Here is a 19211-nt window from a genome sequence, read left to right on the forward strand (position 1 = left end):
CTGATTTTACCGATTTATTATCAATATAAAAAAAAAAAATCATAAAACGTTTTTTTCGATTGGGTGGCCAGCTTTCTACGTGGGTGGGCCGCGTGGCTATGCCCCTGACCATGACATGAAAATGTTTGAGAGCCACTGGTTTAAACAACAATAAGAAACTAGCCCAAACAAGCAACTACACTTTAGAAGCAAACCCAAAAAATAAACGCAACTGCCAACTACCAATTTATACAGGCAACTTTACCGGAAAAGAAGCCCAAAGTCGCTTATAACAAGCCGACATGGCAACACTGGCAATCGCTCGGCAGACAGTCAAGGCAAAGACGCACAGCAGCGCATCCGCTCGCCTCCCCATTGACGTCACGTCGGTATCACATGAACAAGAAGGGACCAATCCAAATGTCTCTAACCAAGTGCTGCTTCGCTCTTTACACGAAGATAGGGGAAAAGACACAAAAGGGAACCGTGCCAATGAACCTTTAATCACCGAATACGCGCAGAAACGCCATTGGATTTTGGTATTCGATATCGAAGCCGAGTAGTTCGTGCACTGCTCTCACTGTGTGGATCGTGATATTTCTTTGGACTAGTAGAGCTGGCAGAATGGATAAGGCCACAGTCCCAACGTACTGAATAGCTCGTCGGGGGAGAGAGCGAGACGAGACGCGCAGCGGAGACGATTCATGGGGCTTTGTGCGAAAAAAAAATGTGGATTATTTGCATTGTCCGCGATTACAATTAGCGTCCCGAAACGTTTAATGACAGTTAAAGACGGTTTATAATGGCGTTTCGGTGTCTTTTCGCGGCGTGTCCTTTTCGCTCGCACTCACTCCTACAATAATTAAGGTCGTGGTCCCCCAGCTTCAATCCGACCTAATTCATTTATTTTTTTATACATGTAGGCCTCCGGATCTTAAAAACAAACAAAAAAAACGGACCTAATTCATTTATTTTTGTATACATGTAGGCCTCCGAATCTTCAAAGAAAAAACTAAAAAAAAAAAAAAAAAAACTATTATTACCTATCAAGTGGCGTGTTCATCCCTGGTCTAAATACACACAAAGTGTTCGCTATGGATTGCAACAGCAGCAGCGGCGGGGGCAACAACGAGCTGCACAACAACCACCAGTTCTATCAGTCGGAGGAGAATAAACCCTTGCTGGGGGAGATGTTGCTAGGGGAGATGTCTGCGCCCTGCACGGCGCCGGAGGGGAATAATAACAACAAGCTGCAGCAGCAGCAGGGAGCCGGCGGGCCGCCGGGCAGCAACAAGAGAGCCCTGCTCCACTGCAGCAGCGGCATGCGCTACAAACTGTTACAGGAGGGGGACATTCAGGTGTGCGTGGTCAAGCACCCCCGGACCTTCCTCAGCAAGATCCTCACCTCCAAGTTCCTGAGGCGGTGGGAGCCGCACCACCTCACCCTGACGGATAGCAGCCTGGCGTCCGCGACGGTAAGAAGAAAAGCTCCATCCCTGTGTGTGTGTCCTTTAGTTTACATGGTTCTCAAACTTTTTTTTGTGTCAAGGACCCCCCAAAATGCTATGTGTTAGGCCGAGGACCCCCCATCTCAAAATATTTTGTTCCAGGGACCCCCAGAAGCAAAGATTTGAAGTACAAATGTTGGCTTTAAAAATATATATATTCAAAGGTTTGCACAAAATGTTCACGATTTTTTCAAAAATAGCAGATCTACAAGCTTTATGAGCTTGTATATCTGCTATTTTTGAATAGCCAAAGTGTAAAAGCTTAAAGTGGTTAACATTATTGTGATGCTATATTAACACATCTTGCTGGGGACCCCTGGGGGTCCCCGGACCCCACTTTGAGAACCAATGCTTTACAAAATGTTGCATTTTCACACCAAAGTAGTTGTCTGAGGATACACGCACGGAGATTATGCATATGAGCCATTTGACGCAGTTTACAGTGGGAAATGTGTGATTGCTTTCATGTTCCATTTGCCCGGCTGATAATAACAGCATTGTTACTGTGGCCTTCATCCCCATCCGTGACGATTGCAACACCTACACAATCTTTTAACGCCGGGGTCACATATATACTGGACTTAACAGTGGTGTAAATTAACTACAGTACATTTTCTAAGTACAATTTTGAGTATTTCCAATTTTCAGTAGGCCTACTTTTACTTCTACTCCACTACATCTCGGAGGCAAACATTATACTTTTTTACTCCACTACAATTATTTGAAAACTTTAGTTACTATTGTTGCTTTGTAGATTTAGATTATTATTACAAAACATACATTAACCATTTCAGCCTTTTATACATTAAGGCCATTTGAAAATTTACAAGCTCTACAAGCTGAGCTTGTAGATCTGGTATTTTCAAAGGATTTTTATACATTTGAAAACTTGTGAAATGGGACCTTCTGCATAATGAGTACTCTTACTTTTGGTACTTTAAGTACATTTTGATACCTATACTAATACTTTTACTCAAGTACATTTTGAATTCCGGACTTTTACTTGTAACAGAGTATTTTTTACATTGCAGCATTGATACTTTCACTTAAGTAAAAAATGTGAGTTCTTTTTCCACCACTGGTACTTAACACTCCTTCATAGGTTGAGTCGTGGACGGAGACAACAAAGCACTGTCGTCAAGGCAGTCTAACCTCGGATTAGACTGCATTACTGAATAGGCTAGTGTATTACTGGATAGTACAGTCGAGGGAATATGCACTTGAGCCTTGGTATTGTTGATATGCCACTTGGCAGTATTTCAGTATTCCCTGCTAACAGGTTTATCAACCCAACATGCCTATCATAATAATATGATATAAGCGCTTCTGTGAAGTTGCATAAACATGTTAATCTCATGAATCATACTAAATCACCACACTAAGTTATTGCTTATTACTAGTGGTGTATGAACACAGAAACATTGTGATTAGTTATTACTACTTGTCAGGTCTACTACTATACTACTGCTAGTGTCATACAGTATTAAGTATATGGTAATCCAGTTTGAATAACAATAGATTTGACTTCAGGTGAATCGTGACTCAATAATATAAGCCGTTATTTCCCCTCATGTTTTTATCAACACTGTTGACATTTTCCTGTAAGCCATGATGTCCATTGTTTTATCAACACACCTTTTCTTTTCTTTTTTTGAATGGTTGTAGACCTTCTGCAAGAGTTCGTCATGTTGCTTATTGCTCATTTACACAGCAGTACAACTAAATATAAATCAGGTTTTACTGCAGTGCAATGTCTGGAAGACATCATTCTGAAACAGTAAATACGTTGTAATAAACAGGTAGCCTGTGGAAAGTAGCATTATGATCTGAAAGTAAATAGCTCCCAGGGATACCCAGAAAGAATCTAAAACTTTGAAACTTTTTGGGGGAATATATAACGTTCATTCATCATGTCACTTCCATTCTCAAGGAGGACTGTGCACAACACAGCTCCTTTCCTCCGCTCCACTGCATTACAGTACTATAGTATGTATGCTATTGTCAACACACCACTATGCTCATTTCAAAAAGACACACTGCTTACCATAGGCCTACTGTATACTGTATAAGCTGCTGTGTAAACACATACAGGTTAGGTTGAAATACTGCTGCAACAAGTGTCACTCGCGTATATACCTACCCATGCACACTTGCCTACAGGGATGTCTTAATAACAGGCATCCCTGTAATAATGGGTTTGCATGGAAATATTCTTCTGCATGTATTCCTAGTTGTTGACTCTGGTTCTCATAGCCAGTTTCACATCTGAAAAACTGAAAAAATACTGTTTCATTAAAGGTCACATCTGAGGAGACAGGATATATAGTGGACCTCTTCTACTGATGCCATATAAGGTTAAATGTTGGTATACTGTGATTATTATACAAATATATCTATTTAACAGCGTGGCTGTAGGCCTAGACACCTGGAGCAGGGTTTCTCTGTATGTAGAGTACTGTATTTCCCCTAAAAAGTAGACCAATAACAGGTCATGCGGCATTGCGGCATGCCCCTACTAGTTGAATGACGTCTGAAACAGAACCACCTTTGGCCACGAAAACCTGAAATGCCTGGTGAAGTGAAATTTAAACAATTGAGGAGGGGGCCATGAAACCCCCAAGAAAACCACTACTGAAGGTCCAGTATCTTCCCGAGGAGTGGCCTAACGGTGAGGCACGGGAGCTAACCATGCTAGTGGTGGACAAAAACCCTGATACATGTTATTCTTGCAATAATAAAAGACATGACTGAAAAGCTAGAACAAGAAGACCGATTTAACACACTGGTGGTGTCCCATGGATCTCCAGGACATAGACCAAGATCTTTGGAGTCACACAGATGACTCCCAAATATTGCAAAATGTTTTTAACCACTTAAACCCCATACATTGTTGAGCGGAGCCCCTCAGGGCTCTACTAGGGACTTTTCTGTTTTCGCGGAAAATAGCCGATCGACAAGCTGATAACACGTCGCAACGCAAGCTTGTCGATCTGCTATTTTCTCAGAAAATTTTCCGTGAATACCTATGGGGTTTAAATATGAGTAACACAATTCTGTGAAGTTGGCGATCAATTCCTGCGACTCAAACAATATTTTGAAACCCCACGTACTTAACTAGGGACATACACTGTCAGCTCATCACATCAGAGGACAACAAGCATTTGTATCCATGCTATATGGCGAGACTGTAAATTCCAAATTATACTTGCCTCATCCGCATAGCTGCGAGGATACGCTAATGTTTTATGGCGTAAGTTACCTCACCAACTTGTGTCCAACACTGTCCATTTAGTAAGCCGCACCTCCTAGATTTTGTGACCGTGTGTACTTTAGGTCTGTACAAGTACACTGATTGTGCTTGAATTACAGTACCCAATGTGCTTCAATTCTTGGAAAGAAAGTCATATTATGCAGGAATGGGGGAAAACATAGTGTTGTAATGGTACTGTAAATGCAATGGACATTTTATTTAGGAAGAGTCAACATTTTCAGAGATGTAAGTCCTGCTGTTTTGACTGAAACACACAGCTGATTAGAGCAGCAAACTGCAGTGTGTGATCACGTGACCTCAAGTACAAGTCTGTCTCAAACTAGAACGATGCATTATTTGGTCTTATGACAAGTAGGGTACAAACATCCCAAGGACACAAGTTTGTTTTGTATAGAGAAAAGTCCACAATGTATCTTTATTTAGCCTAAAAGCATCTTTATTCACCAACGTGCAACAGGGTGCATTTACAGTATATTTATGATATAATATAAATCTATATTTACGTTTTTGGCCCACTAGGGAAAGTGAGTGTGGGGAGCTAAGGATGGCAATGTCTATTGGATTGCAGGGCTTAAATTAGACTCTTTAGACTAATTTACCATCATAATGCCATGTACCATGGATTGATAATAACAATATTCTTGCTTTATCCCTTATGTTCTTTGGTTTCTTGTAATCACAGTGCTAGTCTTGGTATGCTTGCTTCAAATTGTTGGCAATTGTGTATTGATCCACATTGATTGATGTAAATGAGGGCAACCTGGGAGCTTTGGTCAGCACGTTGCTTAGATCAAGCCATGGATCATCTTTTCATGAGCAGCAAATACGAAATACCCAGAGCTTAAATCAGGTAGAAACTATTCTAAAACAAACCTCTCCAAATGAATTTAATAAACCCTTTTGAAGTGTGCTACCCAATTTCCTGTGTTGAGAGAGAGTTGACTTCCTAGGCAACTTTATTGCTAGCATTCTGTTAATTAAATTTCTGGCAACTATTTGATGGTTCTTTTTCAAGTAATTATTTTCTAAGGATAACACCTCCAAATTATGTGCTTGCTTTATGATGCTTAATTCTTCCATTAACTATGTGCGGGTTGTGTATCTGTAGATTAATCACCTCACAAATACACAACTCTAGTGACATTGGTGAATAATAAATATAGTGTAGAACAAGACACCATATTCACTGATGTCTGTGTTATTGTAAATAACACTTTTGGCCATATAATCCTTGGTTTGTTTCCACTTCTTTAGACAAAAAGAAACATCACATTTGATCACATGTAAATTAATTCGTTCAGTGTCTTTTCTTCCTCACTTCCTCACTAACTTTTGGATTTGTAGTTTGTTTTTACGCTTGATTTATTTGTTTCATAGTGTTTAGGTTAAAATGGTCTACCTGTGGTCTGTTTCATGGCATTTCATTGATTTATTCAGATAGGACAATAGAGAGCTTCAAGGAAACAAGGGCAGAGTCCTCTCTGAGATGACGTGCAACACAGGCCCACAGCTGGGAATCGAACCAGTGGCATTGCAGATATATGGCTGCTTTCTGGCTGAGCCAACAAGGCTCCCCTGGTCCAACGGTCCAACGCCTTAAGTAAAAATATGAACTATTAAGTAAAATCACTCACTACTAACATTTTAACTTCAGTACAATGTTTGTTAATATGCCCATCAGATCAGTATGTTGGTATTAAACTTCAAAACCTTTATCAATGTGTGTACCAAAAAGTAGGCAGTAGGCACCATATGAGTTGCCACATACACTCGGGGGCCTCTTGTGTTCTAGACTAAAATGTTCTTGTTCTACTTCTATCACAAAGCGCAACTCATTGCCTAGTATGCCTACCCTATATTTATGGTAGGAAACTGACTCACTCTCTGTCTGTTGGGACAGTATCATCAGTACAAATCTCAGAGGCTGAAATAAGACTTGGCTTCACCCTCAGCTCACAACTCTGTTTCTAATTGATGTATAGATGGGTCATGTGGGATATTATTTTCCCCAAAAAGTTATTTGTCTCTGTTTGTATGTATGTCGTACACACTAGTTTACATACTACAATTCTCTGTCCAACTGGTGCACACGCATAAACTATGTTGTCCAAACATGTTTAAATATTTTGACTTTGAAGTATGTCATAATTGTCTGTGATGACGAGTGTACTGGAATGAGGAGGATAGCTATGTTCCTGTTTGTCATGGTAGTGTCAGAGCTCGTCTGAAAGAGAAAATGGGAAATTCAGGAAACATCTATCTTTAAAAGGGGTCAGTTTCAATAATAAATCATTTAGCCCTAATAACATTCTTGATGTGAGAAGCTACTGTACTGTGTTGTACTGTATTGTACTAGGATGAATTGTGACTTTTAAGTAATTGTGAGCGATAAATAAAGGCCCTGTACATTAGGCCTTTGTCACCTTCTCAGGTTTGTAGTGCATAGTCATGTCCAGTGTTTGTTGATCAAAGTTAGTATCACTATGACACTATCACAGATAGATAGTTGAAATTGGATGAGGGGAACATTGTTAATCAAATGTGGTGGATGAAATGAGTCTGCTCTACGGAGGGTATAGTGTGAAGGTTTTGTTCTATAAATAGTGGTGTGAAGCTTACCTAATGAATCTTTCTAAATATTTAAATCAATACAATTAATATATTGTTGGGAATATCCAATCGATAGCTTGATGTTGTCATACAAAAGTTAATTCAGATAGTTGTGAAATTCTAGAAGTTGAGATGCAGTACAATTGATGATAAATAGTAAATTGTCAATGTAACAACCATACCAAGTATTACAGTGATACCATGGATTGACAGGATTAAGCATACATCTTCTCCCGATACCCAAGGTAAAGATATGCATAGTTAGAAGAAAACAAGAAAAACAACCGCCCATAGCGACACCAATGCATTGTTTGTCAATTTAATCAGTAAACAAAAACCTTATGAATAATCCAACCTGTAAATTGTAAAATAAAATAATTAGGAGGCAACGTTTCTCTTTTGGACAGTAAAATCTTTCAAAGAATAAACCCTTCTCATGATTGATATTGGTGTAAAGCCTCTGCACATCCATGGTGACCAAGTACTGAGATAGTGACTAAGACCAGCTATTGAGTTCAGTGGTGTTGCCAGTTCAGTTAAAGTAATATTTCCAGAGATAATAGGTCAGGCTGGAGGATTATCAAAAGATTTGTGTATTCTAGGAAGAAGATAAAAAGATGCCAACGTTGGATTCAACTCTATTGAGCTACCGTAGACTTATTTAGGAAGTCTGTATTTTCATATCAGAAATTGTATTACTTGGAAGCTTAATGCAATAATTATAGTCCAGTTGGTGTCTAGCCTAGTAGCCTCTAAAATTATTTGTCTTTGGAGAGAATCACCGTCGCTTCGCCCCCTCAAATTAGATTCAGGCATTTAGTGTGACCCAGAAGTGTCCTGAAACTTAACTTTGCCTATTTATGGATCCCCATTAGCACTTGTGTTGCCTAAGCATGGCTATTCTTCCTGCGGTCCGTCACACCCAAAAACACATCATACACAAAAACAATACACAGACAATAGTTCACCTACAAAAGTTAAGAAATACATTTCAGCAATTTTACAATATTGTACATTTCAAAAGGAGAAAAGGGTTACCCATACCTCTTGCAGGTTTTTGCAACAAATCATACATTTCATTTATTTATTTACTTTTAAATAAAACTGATTTTCAATTTCAAAATAAACCTTTTTGGTGAAAGCAATGAGAGAGGGATTCAATACAATCAGAGAAAACCGAGACTTGCGTCTGAAACTAAGAAAATAATCTGGAGGCGAATAAGAGTCCATCACATGATCAAGAGAAAACGGAGTCCGTTATAGGAACAGAGGCGGCAGCCAGGTTATTATGATTGTGTGTTTGTCCAGATTGATGGTAATACAATGGAAGCTACAGCCTTTCTCTCCCTGGAAAGTTGGCATGCTGAAATAGAAGCCATTGTTCTTGCATAAAAAAAATAAAACAAGTTTTTGAAATCTTGTTTATGATGATGATGATGACCAAAACCTGCTTACAGATGATGTCATTGGTAGGCAGGTTTCTGAACTGTCCACAACCTTCCTCTGAGACGTAGAGTGAGTAGAGATAACTTGCGACATCTTATAATGAGCATTAGTGAGGACCAATTAAATGAATATAGGTTGAAAATGGATGAAGTGTTCCTTTAAGGTTTGCATAGAGGTAGAGATTACAACTGTATGCCTAACAAGGGCAGAACTGGCTTAGCTGGGTGAAGTCAAATGGAACTAATAGAAAGGTAGTTGACTGTAACTAATGGTACCCTCTAGGTCAGTCTTAGGGCATTTCTCTTTATGTGTGCGTGTGTGTGTGTGTGTGTGTGTGTGTGTGTGTGTGTGTGTGTGTGTGTGTGTGCGTGTGCGTGTGTGTGTGTGACTATACCTGTGTTAGAATTTGAGAAATACACATTTCCATTGTCCTGCTCCACACAAGATAAATGGTTGTTTAATGGTTCCAAAAAAGATTTTTAGAGTTAGGCTTACAATTACGTTGGGGTTTGGGTTACAATTAGGCATTTAGAGGTTAGGTTTAGGGGTTGGGGTTGGAATTATGCCTGATATATATTTAGTTGTGCACTGAAAATATCAGTGCACAACTACAAGCTTGTGCACTCACAACTCGCAGCACTGCGACATGTTGTGAGCTTGTAGATTGTAAATCTATTTTTGGCTTTTTACGGTTAGTGTTAAAATTGGCAAGAAATTATAGATGTGTGTGTGTGTGTGTGTGTGTGTGTGTGTGTGTGTGTGTGTGTGTGTGTGTGTGTGTGTGTGTGTGTGTGTGTGTGTGTGTGTGTGTGTGTGTGTGTGTGTGTGTGTGTAATATCCTATGATTAATGATATGTATTTTGACAGTATGTTATTATTCGTATGTGTTGACAGAGCCCTTATGGTGTGACTGTGATCTTGTGTCTAGGAATGAGGTTGTCTGTGATGTCAGTAGTTGTGCATTACACAACTACAAACATCTTCCTCATACTTCTTACTTACACAATGTGTAAGTAAGAAGTATGAGGAAGATGTTTTCATCTGAATCATGATACTTACGCAATGTGTAAGTAAGAAGTATGGGGAAGATGTTTTCATCAGTTCAGTATTACTCATCAGTCTGAGGTTTTATTCATTGGTTTGGGGTGAATATGTAAATGTATATTTGTTTTACTTGATGAGAGCAACTTTGGTATGCAAATTCCTCTGGGATCAATAAAATATTTCTATTCTATCTCCGCATTATCTGTCTGGTTACGAAAACATGCAAGATTTGACACAGGCAATGCGCGAGGTGGGATGCTTTTTGTTTCGTTTTTTTCTTGTCTTATTGTTACGCAAATATAACACTGTTATTTGTATAATGATTACAGCTCTTTTTGTTCAACTAATTTGTTCCTTTTCATTGCGCAAGTCAACCAACATGTTGCTAGGTTTTCCATATAATGAGGATTCATGGGTGGTCTTTTATATACCCATAAAAAAACGTGCAATAGAGAAGGAGCACGGGGCAGGTTCCAAATGTTTCCAAATACGCACATCATGGTGGAGTGCTGTGGTCCATGGTGCTGATTCCAATACATTTTATAGTGTATAACTATATTTACCACTGCAATATCAACATTGCTTTACCAATATTTATAACACCAGAATTGTCCCATGGGGATCAAAAAAGGTCTCTCTATCCATCTATCTGTCTGTCAATGTCTGTCTGTAAAAAACAACAACAAAAGAAAGAACAACAACCGTGTTTAGACAATCAACCAAGCAGAGCACCCGTGTCCACCTGTCCCGTGCTCTTATTGGCGGTGTGATGTCTTTGCTCTTGTCTACTGGTCACAACACATTTCGTACTGCATTATTTGCAGTTGCCGACAGCTCCAGATATCAAACATGGCAGATATCTTGGGTGCTCGATGAGGCTCCTGCGAGTGCTAAAATCCCACTGGTTTGCGTCTTTTGAATCGTTCACACACAGCGAGCAAAAACTTGGGGAGCGAACACAGATTTGCCTCCTCCAAGGTGTGGCTTTGCTAGGTAGCCTCCTAAAAATGTCTGAGTGGATAATTGGGGCTAAAATCGTGTAGGACTGAACTCGGCATAACATACGGTATGTGGTTTGACAGTGCATTTGGCCAAACCCGATTTCAAGGCAAACCCAGTTATTCGTTATTTGAAAATGTTACATAAAGAATTGCGTAGAAGAGGCAGAACCACAGTCACTGGACCTAACCCAGTATTGCTCTAACTTTGAACACAAGGTTATCAAATTACTTGAAGCAAATATAGTATGTAGTATATAGTATAGTGAACCAAACATAATTTGAGTTTACATATGAATAAAATGACTTATATATATGTCATTCACATGAATTCAAATGGAATTAAATTTTTTACTTACAAGTCTTCAAAGATTGGATATATCAATCCAATTGACTCTAACCTTGATTTGAACAAAGTCTTGTGATACATTTTAGGCCTGGCCAGACCAGTGGCCACACACACACACACACACACACACACACACACACACACACACACACACACACACACACACACACACACACACACACACACACACACACACACACACACACACACACACACACACACACACACACACACACACACACACTATGTATTATTAACACTTGGAAATGCCTTCAGCAAAGCAGCCCTGCACATATGAAATGCTATATATCTACTAATCCAGTGACCACTGCAGTTATGTGAAAGTTTCAAAACTGAACATTGCATCAAAGACACCATGTGAGAGAATTTTACTGCTATACTTTTTATCCTATGAAATGTTCTTTACCTACCTTTGAGTCCTATTTTAAGATTTGATTTAATTACAAACAAAAATAGCAATGTGAGCTTGTAGATCTGCAAATGAAAAAAACAAAATGTAAAGTGGTTGTAGCATTATGTACTAGGCTACTTGTGAAAATATGTACAGTATGTCAGGCCTCTTATAAAAATGTTAATGTTAATTTAGATTTTTCTTAGTTTTCATTGATGTACTTCATGGAATCTTTGTGTGGATACTGCTTCATTGCCTTGTGTGTTTGAGATCTCTCTGGTTAACATTGAAGTGTTGTGACTCATCTTTCTTTCCTTGAACAGACCTGCCTGCCACAACTGTAGTTAGAACATAACCTACATCACATTTGCGTAAGAGGGAGCTAATGTAAGCACTTCCTGTGTTACTCTTTTTTCACAAAAGACCTTTAATGAAAGGTGTCTACAGTACTTGCTTCTATGGGCTAAGAGCTCATTTTATACAGAAAAGAGGGTTGAGTGTCTATGTGTGGAAACGTCTGTCTAATGTTTATGTATGGTACTGAGCAATTGAAGACAATGGTGACCCAGCAGACAACTTCAGTTAGGTATCGGTGTACTTTTAATTGTGAATTTGAGTAGACTCCATGTATAAATTGGTGAAACTTCCAAAGAAGCTCCAGGGAGTATGAAAGCACATAAACAAATGCTGTAGATACTGGTCAGACAAAAATAAAGAATTGTATTTGGACCAAGGAACTCTATTGCATATTAATGATCTGTTACATTAGTTTAGTCATAAGAGGTCATCAGGTTTCAGCTGTCAAAAGAAGCATTTTTCAATTATCATATGTTAGCTCCTTTGGCAAAACTTAAAAACTGAGAGCTAACTATAATGTGCAGAATAATGATACTTGATTATATTATACTAGAATGTAACATGTAGCTTTTGTAACAAAAAAAATCATACAATTTTAAACATGATGCAAAATGCATCACTTTAAAAGTCAAGCATTGCCCACAACTTTTATATGTGTGCCATTTTACCATCACGACCCACCCCTAAATGACTCAACTCTGCAATTTGGATATCATAGACAATTCCCAGTTATAAATACCACCTAAACATATAATCATAACACATCTGACATCATGTCACAATGTCAGTTAGACATAGCTTTCCTTTTTTATGAAGTAGGAAATTACTCTGAAGCAAGTCTTTGTTTGCAATTTTTTTTTCATGTGAATACAAATTATACTACTAATAAATGTCACTTGATTGATTTTATTTATTTGACATGGACATCACAATCACAGTGGACAGACCAGATGCATTGCTTAATTGTTCTAATTTTCAACACCTGCCCACAGTAAGATAAAAGATAAAATACATCTAAATAGAGGGATTAAATCACTAATAGTGGGATAGAACAACAAACCAGCCAAAATCTATTAATGTGAATTAAACATAATTTGAGTAGTGACTGGTTGACTAGTTTTACATCAGAGCCCCCCCCCCCTTTCCTGAGAAGACAGACAGACTGAGCAAAAATGAGCCCTGACATCTAAAATCTTCAAAAGTAGAAAGGTTATGTTTTCTTAAAATACTACAGTAGTGCCATCTTGCTGGTTTCTGGTCCATGATTGTTATTGCCTGTTTGTATATTGAAGTTATAGCTTTTAATATGGTTTGAGAAGCTTGCAAGCAATATGACAAGAGTCTGAGAGAATCATTGCATGCATGTTATATTTGTGCAGTTCCCTTCTCCCCATTGAACATACACTGTTGTCTCCCCCATGTACGACTTAAACCACTGTAGAGCTTCTGAAGACATTTTGAAATGATTTAACTTAGACAATAGACAGACACTGTGGTTAACAGTGGCAAATTCCTTTTCTAGGTCCAAGAACATGGTCCTGACAACATGTCCTTTATCCAGTAGACCTTTGACCCTCTCAAGTAAATAGTAATTAGCTGTTTCTGTGGAATATTTAGGTCTAAATCCAAACGGCTGTGGAGCAATTGGTTGGACTCTAAATATTCCATTAGTTGCTCAGCAACGATCTTCTTGAGACTTTCAAGGGATCTACAGTGTTCTTTGTGCCTTTTATCTGTGTGCCTTTTATCTCGTGTTCCTTTTGGGTCCAGAACCTGGATTTTTAAAAGGGTACAAGGGATACAAATAATGGAACAAGCTATGCTGTCAGATGAGTTCTGAAATTAGCCTGGCATGTAAATGCAGCAGAAAGATTAAAATGTTGCAAATAAGGTATACATCTGATAGCCTGATGTGAACCGATGTGATCTAGTTATGGTGGCTCTCATTACCACCCACAAAGATAAACAGGAAAACCCTAACTCTCTCACTTAGTGGTAGTGGTAGTGGTAAATGGTATTGTTTCAAATAACTAGCATTCACATACTGTGAACTGTCCTTATGTCTCTTTCTCACCCTATTTCTCTCACACACAAACATACTGTACACCCACCCCCCCCCCCCCCCCGCACACACACACACAAAGGCACCAGAAAGCTTCTGGGCAGGCTTCCAGGACAGGCTACAGTGTGTGTTCATATTCAAATACTGGATCCTCCCAGTTTTGTTTGAACAATGCAGCCATTAAGCCAATTTCAGTTGTAGTCTGGAATGAGGGTGTTCCCTGGCATATTGACTCATTATACTTGGAATAAATGGGCATTGAGCTCATTCTCCTCATACATTATGTATTCCTAGGAATGTCAAGCAAAACAGAAACAAGAGAATCTTGAATATTGAATATTACAAATAATAATAAATGAAGATTTGTTTCTTCTCTTGACTAGTAGGAGGGCCTATTAATGAGTTTAATGATAGTCAAAAATATACAAACATTCACCAACTTCATTCATTTAAGTTGATAAATAAAAAGCATTTCAGTTCTGTTAAAAAATATATTGTTGTCTTGTCTTTCAACCAAACGATAGAAAAGTATCGATAGAGAGTGACGGTTAGGAGAAAAGTTAGAGAGTATCAGCTGAGGTAAAATGCCCTACTGTCTGGTATCATTTGGCTTGAGGGGAAGTAAATTATCTGCCCCCACATCAATTGAGAGCAATGTTAGAGCACTTGTAGATCAGCTTTTATTTTGATCTCCCTCAGGCTGGAAGGCTGAAGGCTGGAGATTGTTTTCGGCCCTGTCCGTCCATCCGTCTGTTTGTTTGTTTGTCTGTGCATGAGCAAAGTTATCTCCTGCCCGGCTGGGCTTATCTGGAGTCATGTGATCAAGATGTATCAGACATATTTCTATATTCCATTCTGATAGGCTTGGATTGACATCCAACGTTGTTTGTGGGCCCTGGATAGCCAACCCGGCCTGGCGGAGATCTGCACTCCGAGGAGCACACCTTTTGTAGTTGTTTTTTCTTTTTGTTTTGTAAATGTTTTATAAAAATCCAAAATGGAGACGTCAGGGTGTGTGGTTAAAAGTAAGACCTGGTCTGCATTCAGTGTTGACAAAACTACTCTCCCCAGCAGATAGATACATCGATCACTCTGGGTACAAACAAGCACAGATTTGTAGAATCTCAATGCCTGTAATGTTGGCCGCTATATTGCTGTGCATGTGAAAATAAATCACTGTGTACCTTGAACATCTGCTCTGAGACTGTTCTCATGGGGCATTTATCCGTTTCTATAAGATCCTGGTGGAGAACATGACCGTGTGCGTGTATTGTTGAGTGGGTGTCCGCACAATCCGTGTATGTTTTTATATTTTTGTTTGATGAAAATTGCCTGTGACTTGCTACTGGACTGAAAGGTCCATGCTGTTATTTAAATAATACAATTTATGGGCTTTTTATACCACTGAAACAATCCATGGCAATCTGACATATTTTACAGTATGATTTATAGTTTTGTTTGCATATAAGTTTTATTTGTCCTGACCTGTAGAAATGCTATAAATCTTAGTGCCTTTACACTTCTGTTAAATATGTAATGTGCATTGTACAGGACTGACATTACGTCTGCGTAGTTGTTGCTGTTTTTGTTTGCTGTTGCTTCTTTTACATCTACGGGTCGTAACATACTGCCATTGTTCCCATTCTGATTGTTGTGATTGCCCCTACCCCGGCCCCAAAACCATTTCCTTATACTTTGATGTCAGGGTTCACAACCTCATTTTGTCAATCGCGCGGCCTCCAAGAGTTAATCCATAATGTGTTGTATGTCAGCGATGTGGCTTTTTCAAGTTTATGACCCGCAGTATGGTTCCTCCTTGACATGGAGAGAAGTACAGGGCCTTATCATTCGGGGAAGTGACTCTTAACAGCACTGTTTTGTTATGCTATCACGTCATAGATGCCCAGCAGGTTTACACGAGTTAAAAAAATGTGATGTCCCTAAAACTCCAATGCAGCACTTGGTGTGTTTATGTTAGGCTTTGATGAATCATAGTTAAGATCTTTTCTAAATGAAGTGTTATCATATCATCATCAGCCAACCTTAAAATCTAGGCCACCAGTGAATGTTCTTTTGTTTGGTATCTACTGTAGCGTGACTATTGGTAAATAGGGAAAGAGAGACTCAGGATGTGAAATTATAATTTTTGATGACGGAAACAAGATGAAATGTGTACTCAAATTCTCTCCTATCCAAGGCTGTCTGTCTTGCGCAGTAGTTCTTTGGCCTGATATCTATGATGCAAGCAAAATGCTGAGATGTAGAGATTTCACATCAACATATTAGCTAGCTAAAATGTTGCGATGTTAATGTGATTAACTATGTTAATATTGTTAATGTGATATAGCAATGTTTCACCTGTAGTGGGCTGAACTTTAAAATGGCTTCTCATCATTCTCATGCTGCTTGACAGTAAATCTGGCGACCAAATGTGCAAGGGCTCTCCCACCCTGTCAGCAGTATATTATGTCCTTCTCAAGAGCTGGCACTCCATTACTGCATGACATGTTACCCTGAATCACCCTGTGCTTCTGGACCTCTGTCACCTCAACACACGCACACTGAGATATTAGGTTTTATTAGAAACAATCTCTGAGAGATGCATAATTGCTAGGCATCTGTTGACCAACAGATTAACAATTGTATACCACTTTGCTTACACCGAAATTTTCAGTTAACATTTTATGCAAAATATAACAGTGGAGTGTAATGAACTTGAAAATAGTACTTTAGCTTTAATTTACCTTCCGTTGATTTAAAATTACTTTTGTATGGTAAATGTTGCCAAAATCTTCATTTGTGATAAAGGTTAATGTGCTACAAACTTAAAGATGGATTGGTCGTTGCTGGCAGTGAGTGACATGACTTGGAGCAGGATCAGTGCTGTTATATTACAACATAGAATTTTGTTTCCTGTAGGCAGACACCTTGTATCTCAATATTTCATCTTGTTTATGTGTTTTCATAAATTAATGCTTATGGACGATCGAGATATGTCCTGCAAAAGTAGTGAAATAGTCAATCTACAATCCTGCAACACCTTGTAAGCTTGTAGATCGGTAAGCAAACCTTTGTGAACATTTTCTCCTATAATGACATACCCAAAATAAGGACACCAGGTTGAAAGAAAGTGGTTAAGTCTGTCAGGGATCACCATAGGGCATAAAAGGGACAGACAGATTCAGTGATTTGTGCATTTATAGATAGATTTCTGGACAATCACCATTCCGAGCCAAGTCGAGCAGTTGCTCTCAAAATATGAGGGGGACAGACAGAGATTCTGTGCATTTATAGATAGATGTATCCAATGAGCATTAACAAGAGCTTGTGACTAAATAATAACACATTGGATCTACTGCAACACAACCTCTTTTTGACACTTCCTGAAAAGTAATATATTTGGACATACTGTACAGGGTTGCTACCCGACAGTGACCATATGTTTCACCTGAACTCTGTATTTTTCTTTATATTCTGCACTTCCTTCCATGTACTCCTTGAAAACAAACAGAAACGCGCACTGTCTCCATCTCGTCTGCTTGTTTCTATGGCAACACAGTAGTGGGGAGAGTCGAGCAGAGCTGTAGACTACCGCAATCCTCCTCAAGGAAACAAAGCAGAAAATAAAGATAAAAAAGAGAATGAAAAGAAAGAAAGAAAGACAAAAAGCAAGGACTTGAGAGCAAGGAAGCTATGCATGAAAATCAAATCAAGATGGGGAGAGAGATGTCTGAAAAAGAGGCAAGAGGGGTGTGTGGTGGAAGGCAGCAACAGGCAATCACTGCGTGTTCTAGTGCAGGATGTTGTATCTATGGTTACCTACGGTGGCTATCTGAATGTGAAGCCCCTGTTTGCTTGTGTGGACTGTGGCTGTTCTCTCTCCTTCACCTATCTGAGAGTATAAACCTGTTCATCTCCCCCTCGTCACAGCATTTCATATTCCAGTTGTTTATCCCCCCATTTGTGCGCACGGATGTGTGTGTTTGTGTGTGTGGTGCATTAACTACTTAAGACCTGTATACTTAGTCTTACGATGTATAGTGAAAATAGCCGATCTACAGGCTCACAACGCGTCAAGCTTGTTTAACTGCTGTTTTCGCTATTCTAGAAACTTTGGGAAGATTTGGGGATTTTTTTTACATTTTTGGAAAGATTTTGCCTGTATTGACGTGCCTAAAATAGGTAAGGTGGTTGTGATTCGTGTACCTGAGGCCAAATAGTGCAATATTCTGTGGTAGGCACTAGGCAGACATTTGCTATGCTAAGGAGACGAGCCATGTCACCCTGAGACAATATTTACAGCGTATACTATCCGTAATGAAAATCCCCTATGTGTGTTAGTTCACAACGTGGATTGTCTGCGTGATGTGTGGAGTGTGTATGTGGCCATCAAGGAGAGATGAGGCAAAGAGCAAGGGAGGGAGGAGAGGAGAGTGAGAACAGCCAACTCACTCTGTCAGCCAGAGAGGGGGGTGTAAATAAAGGAATAGTGTGTTTGTTCTCTAGTAGGGGGAGGGGAGGTGCGCTGGGGAACTGCATGTTTGTTCTATGATCACAGAGGGAGAGAAAGAGCGAGAGAACGAGGGAGATGGATGCAAATAAAGAGAACCTGTCTGCTTGACTTGACTGCAGAGAGAGGGAAGGACGAAAACAATATAAGCAGTGTTTCGTCTGAACAGAACAGGACAGGACACATGCATGGCGGTGGTGTTCTAAGCAGTTGGACAATGCTGATCCAGAGCTGTTTTGCTGTCTGGGAGCAGAAGTGTGGCAAGTTCAGAACAGAACTCGCTGTGGTACCCCATCGTAGACGGAGACTATAGTTTGAATTCTATTCTAAGCCGTATTGAACCAGTAGGCTTGGCTCAGGTCGGGTTGGAGCTGGGTGGATATATTAGTTTTTATTATGAGTTGTTTGGGTTTGAGTTCACACAAAGCTATTATATGCTGGGTTTTGTACTGTACTTGGTAGTAGGGTTTGGGTCAGAGCAGGCTCAAATCTTCTGTCAGTCAGTCAGTCTTTCAGAAAGAGACTGGGACCCATGTAGTCTGTGAGCCAGGTCCCCAAATTTTTACCATCAGGGGGGAATAATTCTCATAGTGATTTTTGGGAAGGCTATTGACCCGTCTCATTTTCTGGTAGTGTTAAAATACAAGACAGCACATATAGGTAGC

At 39.4% G+C, this 19211-nt stretch overlaps 1 protein-coding gene across 1 annotated transcript in view; it reads left to right on the forward strand.

Moving 5' to 3' along the window:
- Positions 1–384: 384 nt before the first annotated feature.
- The window catches only part of cmip (c-Maf inducing protein), a 41770-nt gene continuing 22943 nt past the window's right edge, over positions 385–19211 (forward strand). The window contains exon 1 of the mRNA XM_080437621.1: positions 385–1454. Coding sequence (XP_080293747.1) covers positions 1074–1454 — 381 coding nt within the window. The 5' untranslated portion in view covers positions 385–1073. The remainder of the gene's footprint in view (positions 1455–19211) is intronic.

The sequence above is a fragment of the Gymnoscopelus braueri genome (genome assembly GCF_963280865.1).
Source record: "Gymnoscopelus braueri genome assembly, chromosome: 9".
Taxonomy (NCBI): Eukaryota; Metazoa; Chordata; class Actinopteri; order Myctophiformes; family Myctophidae; genus Gymnoscopelus; species Gymnoscopelus braueri.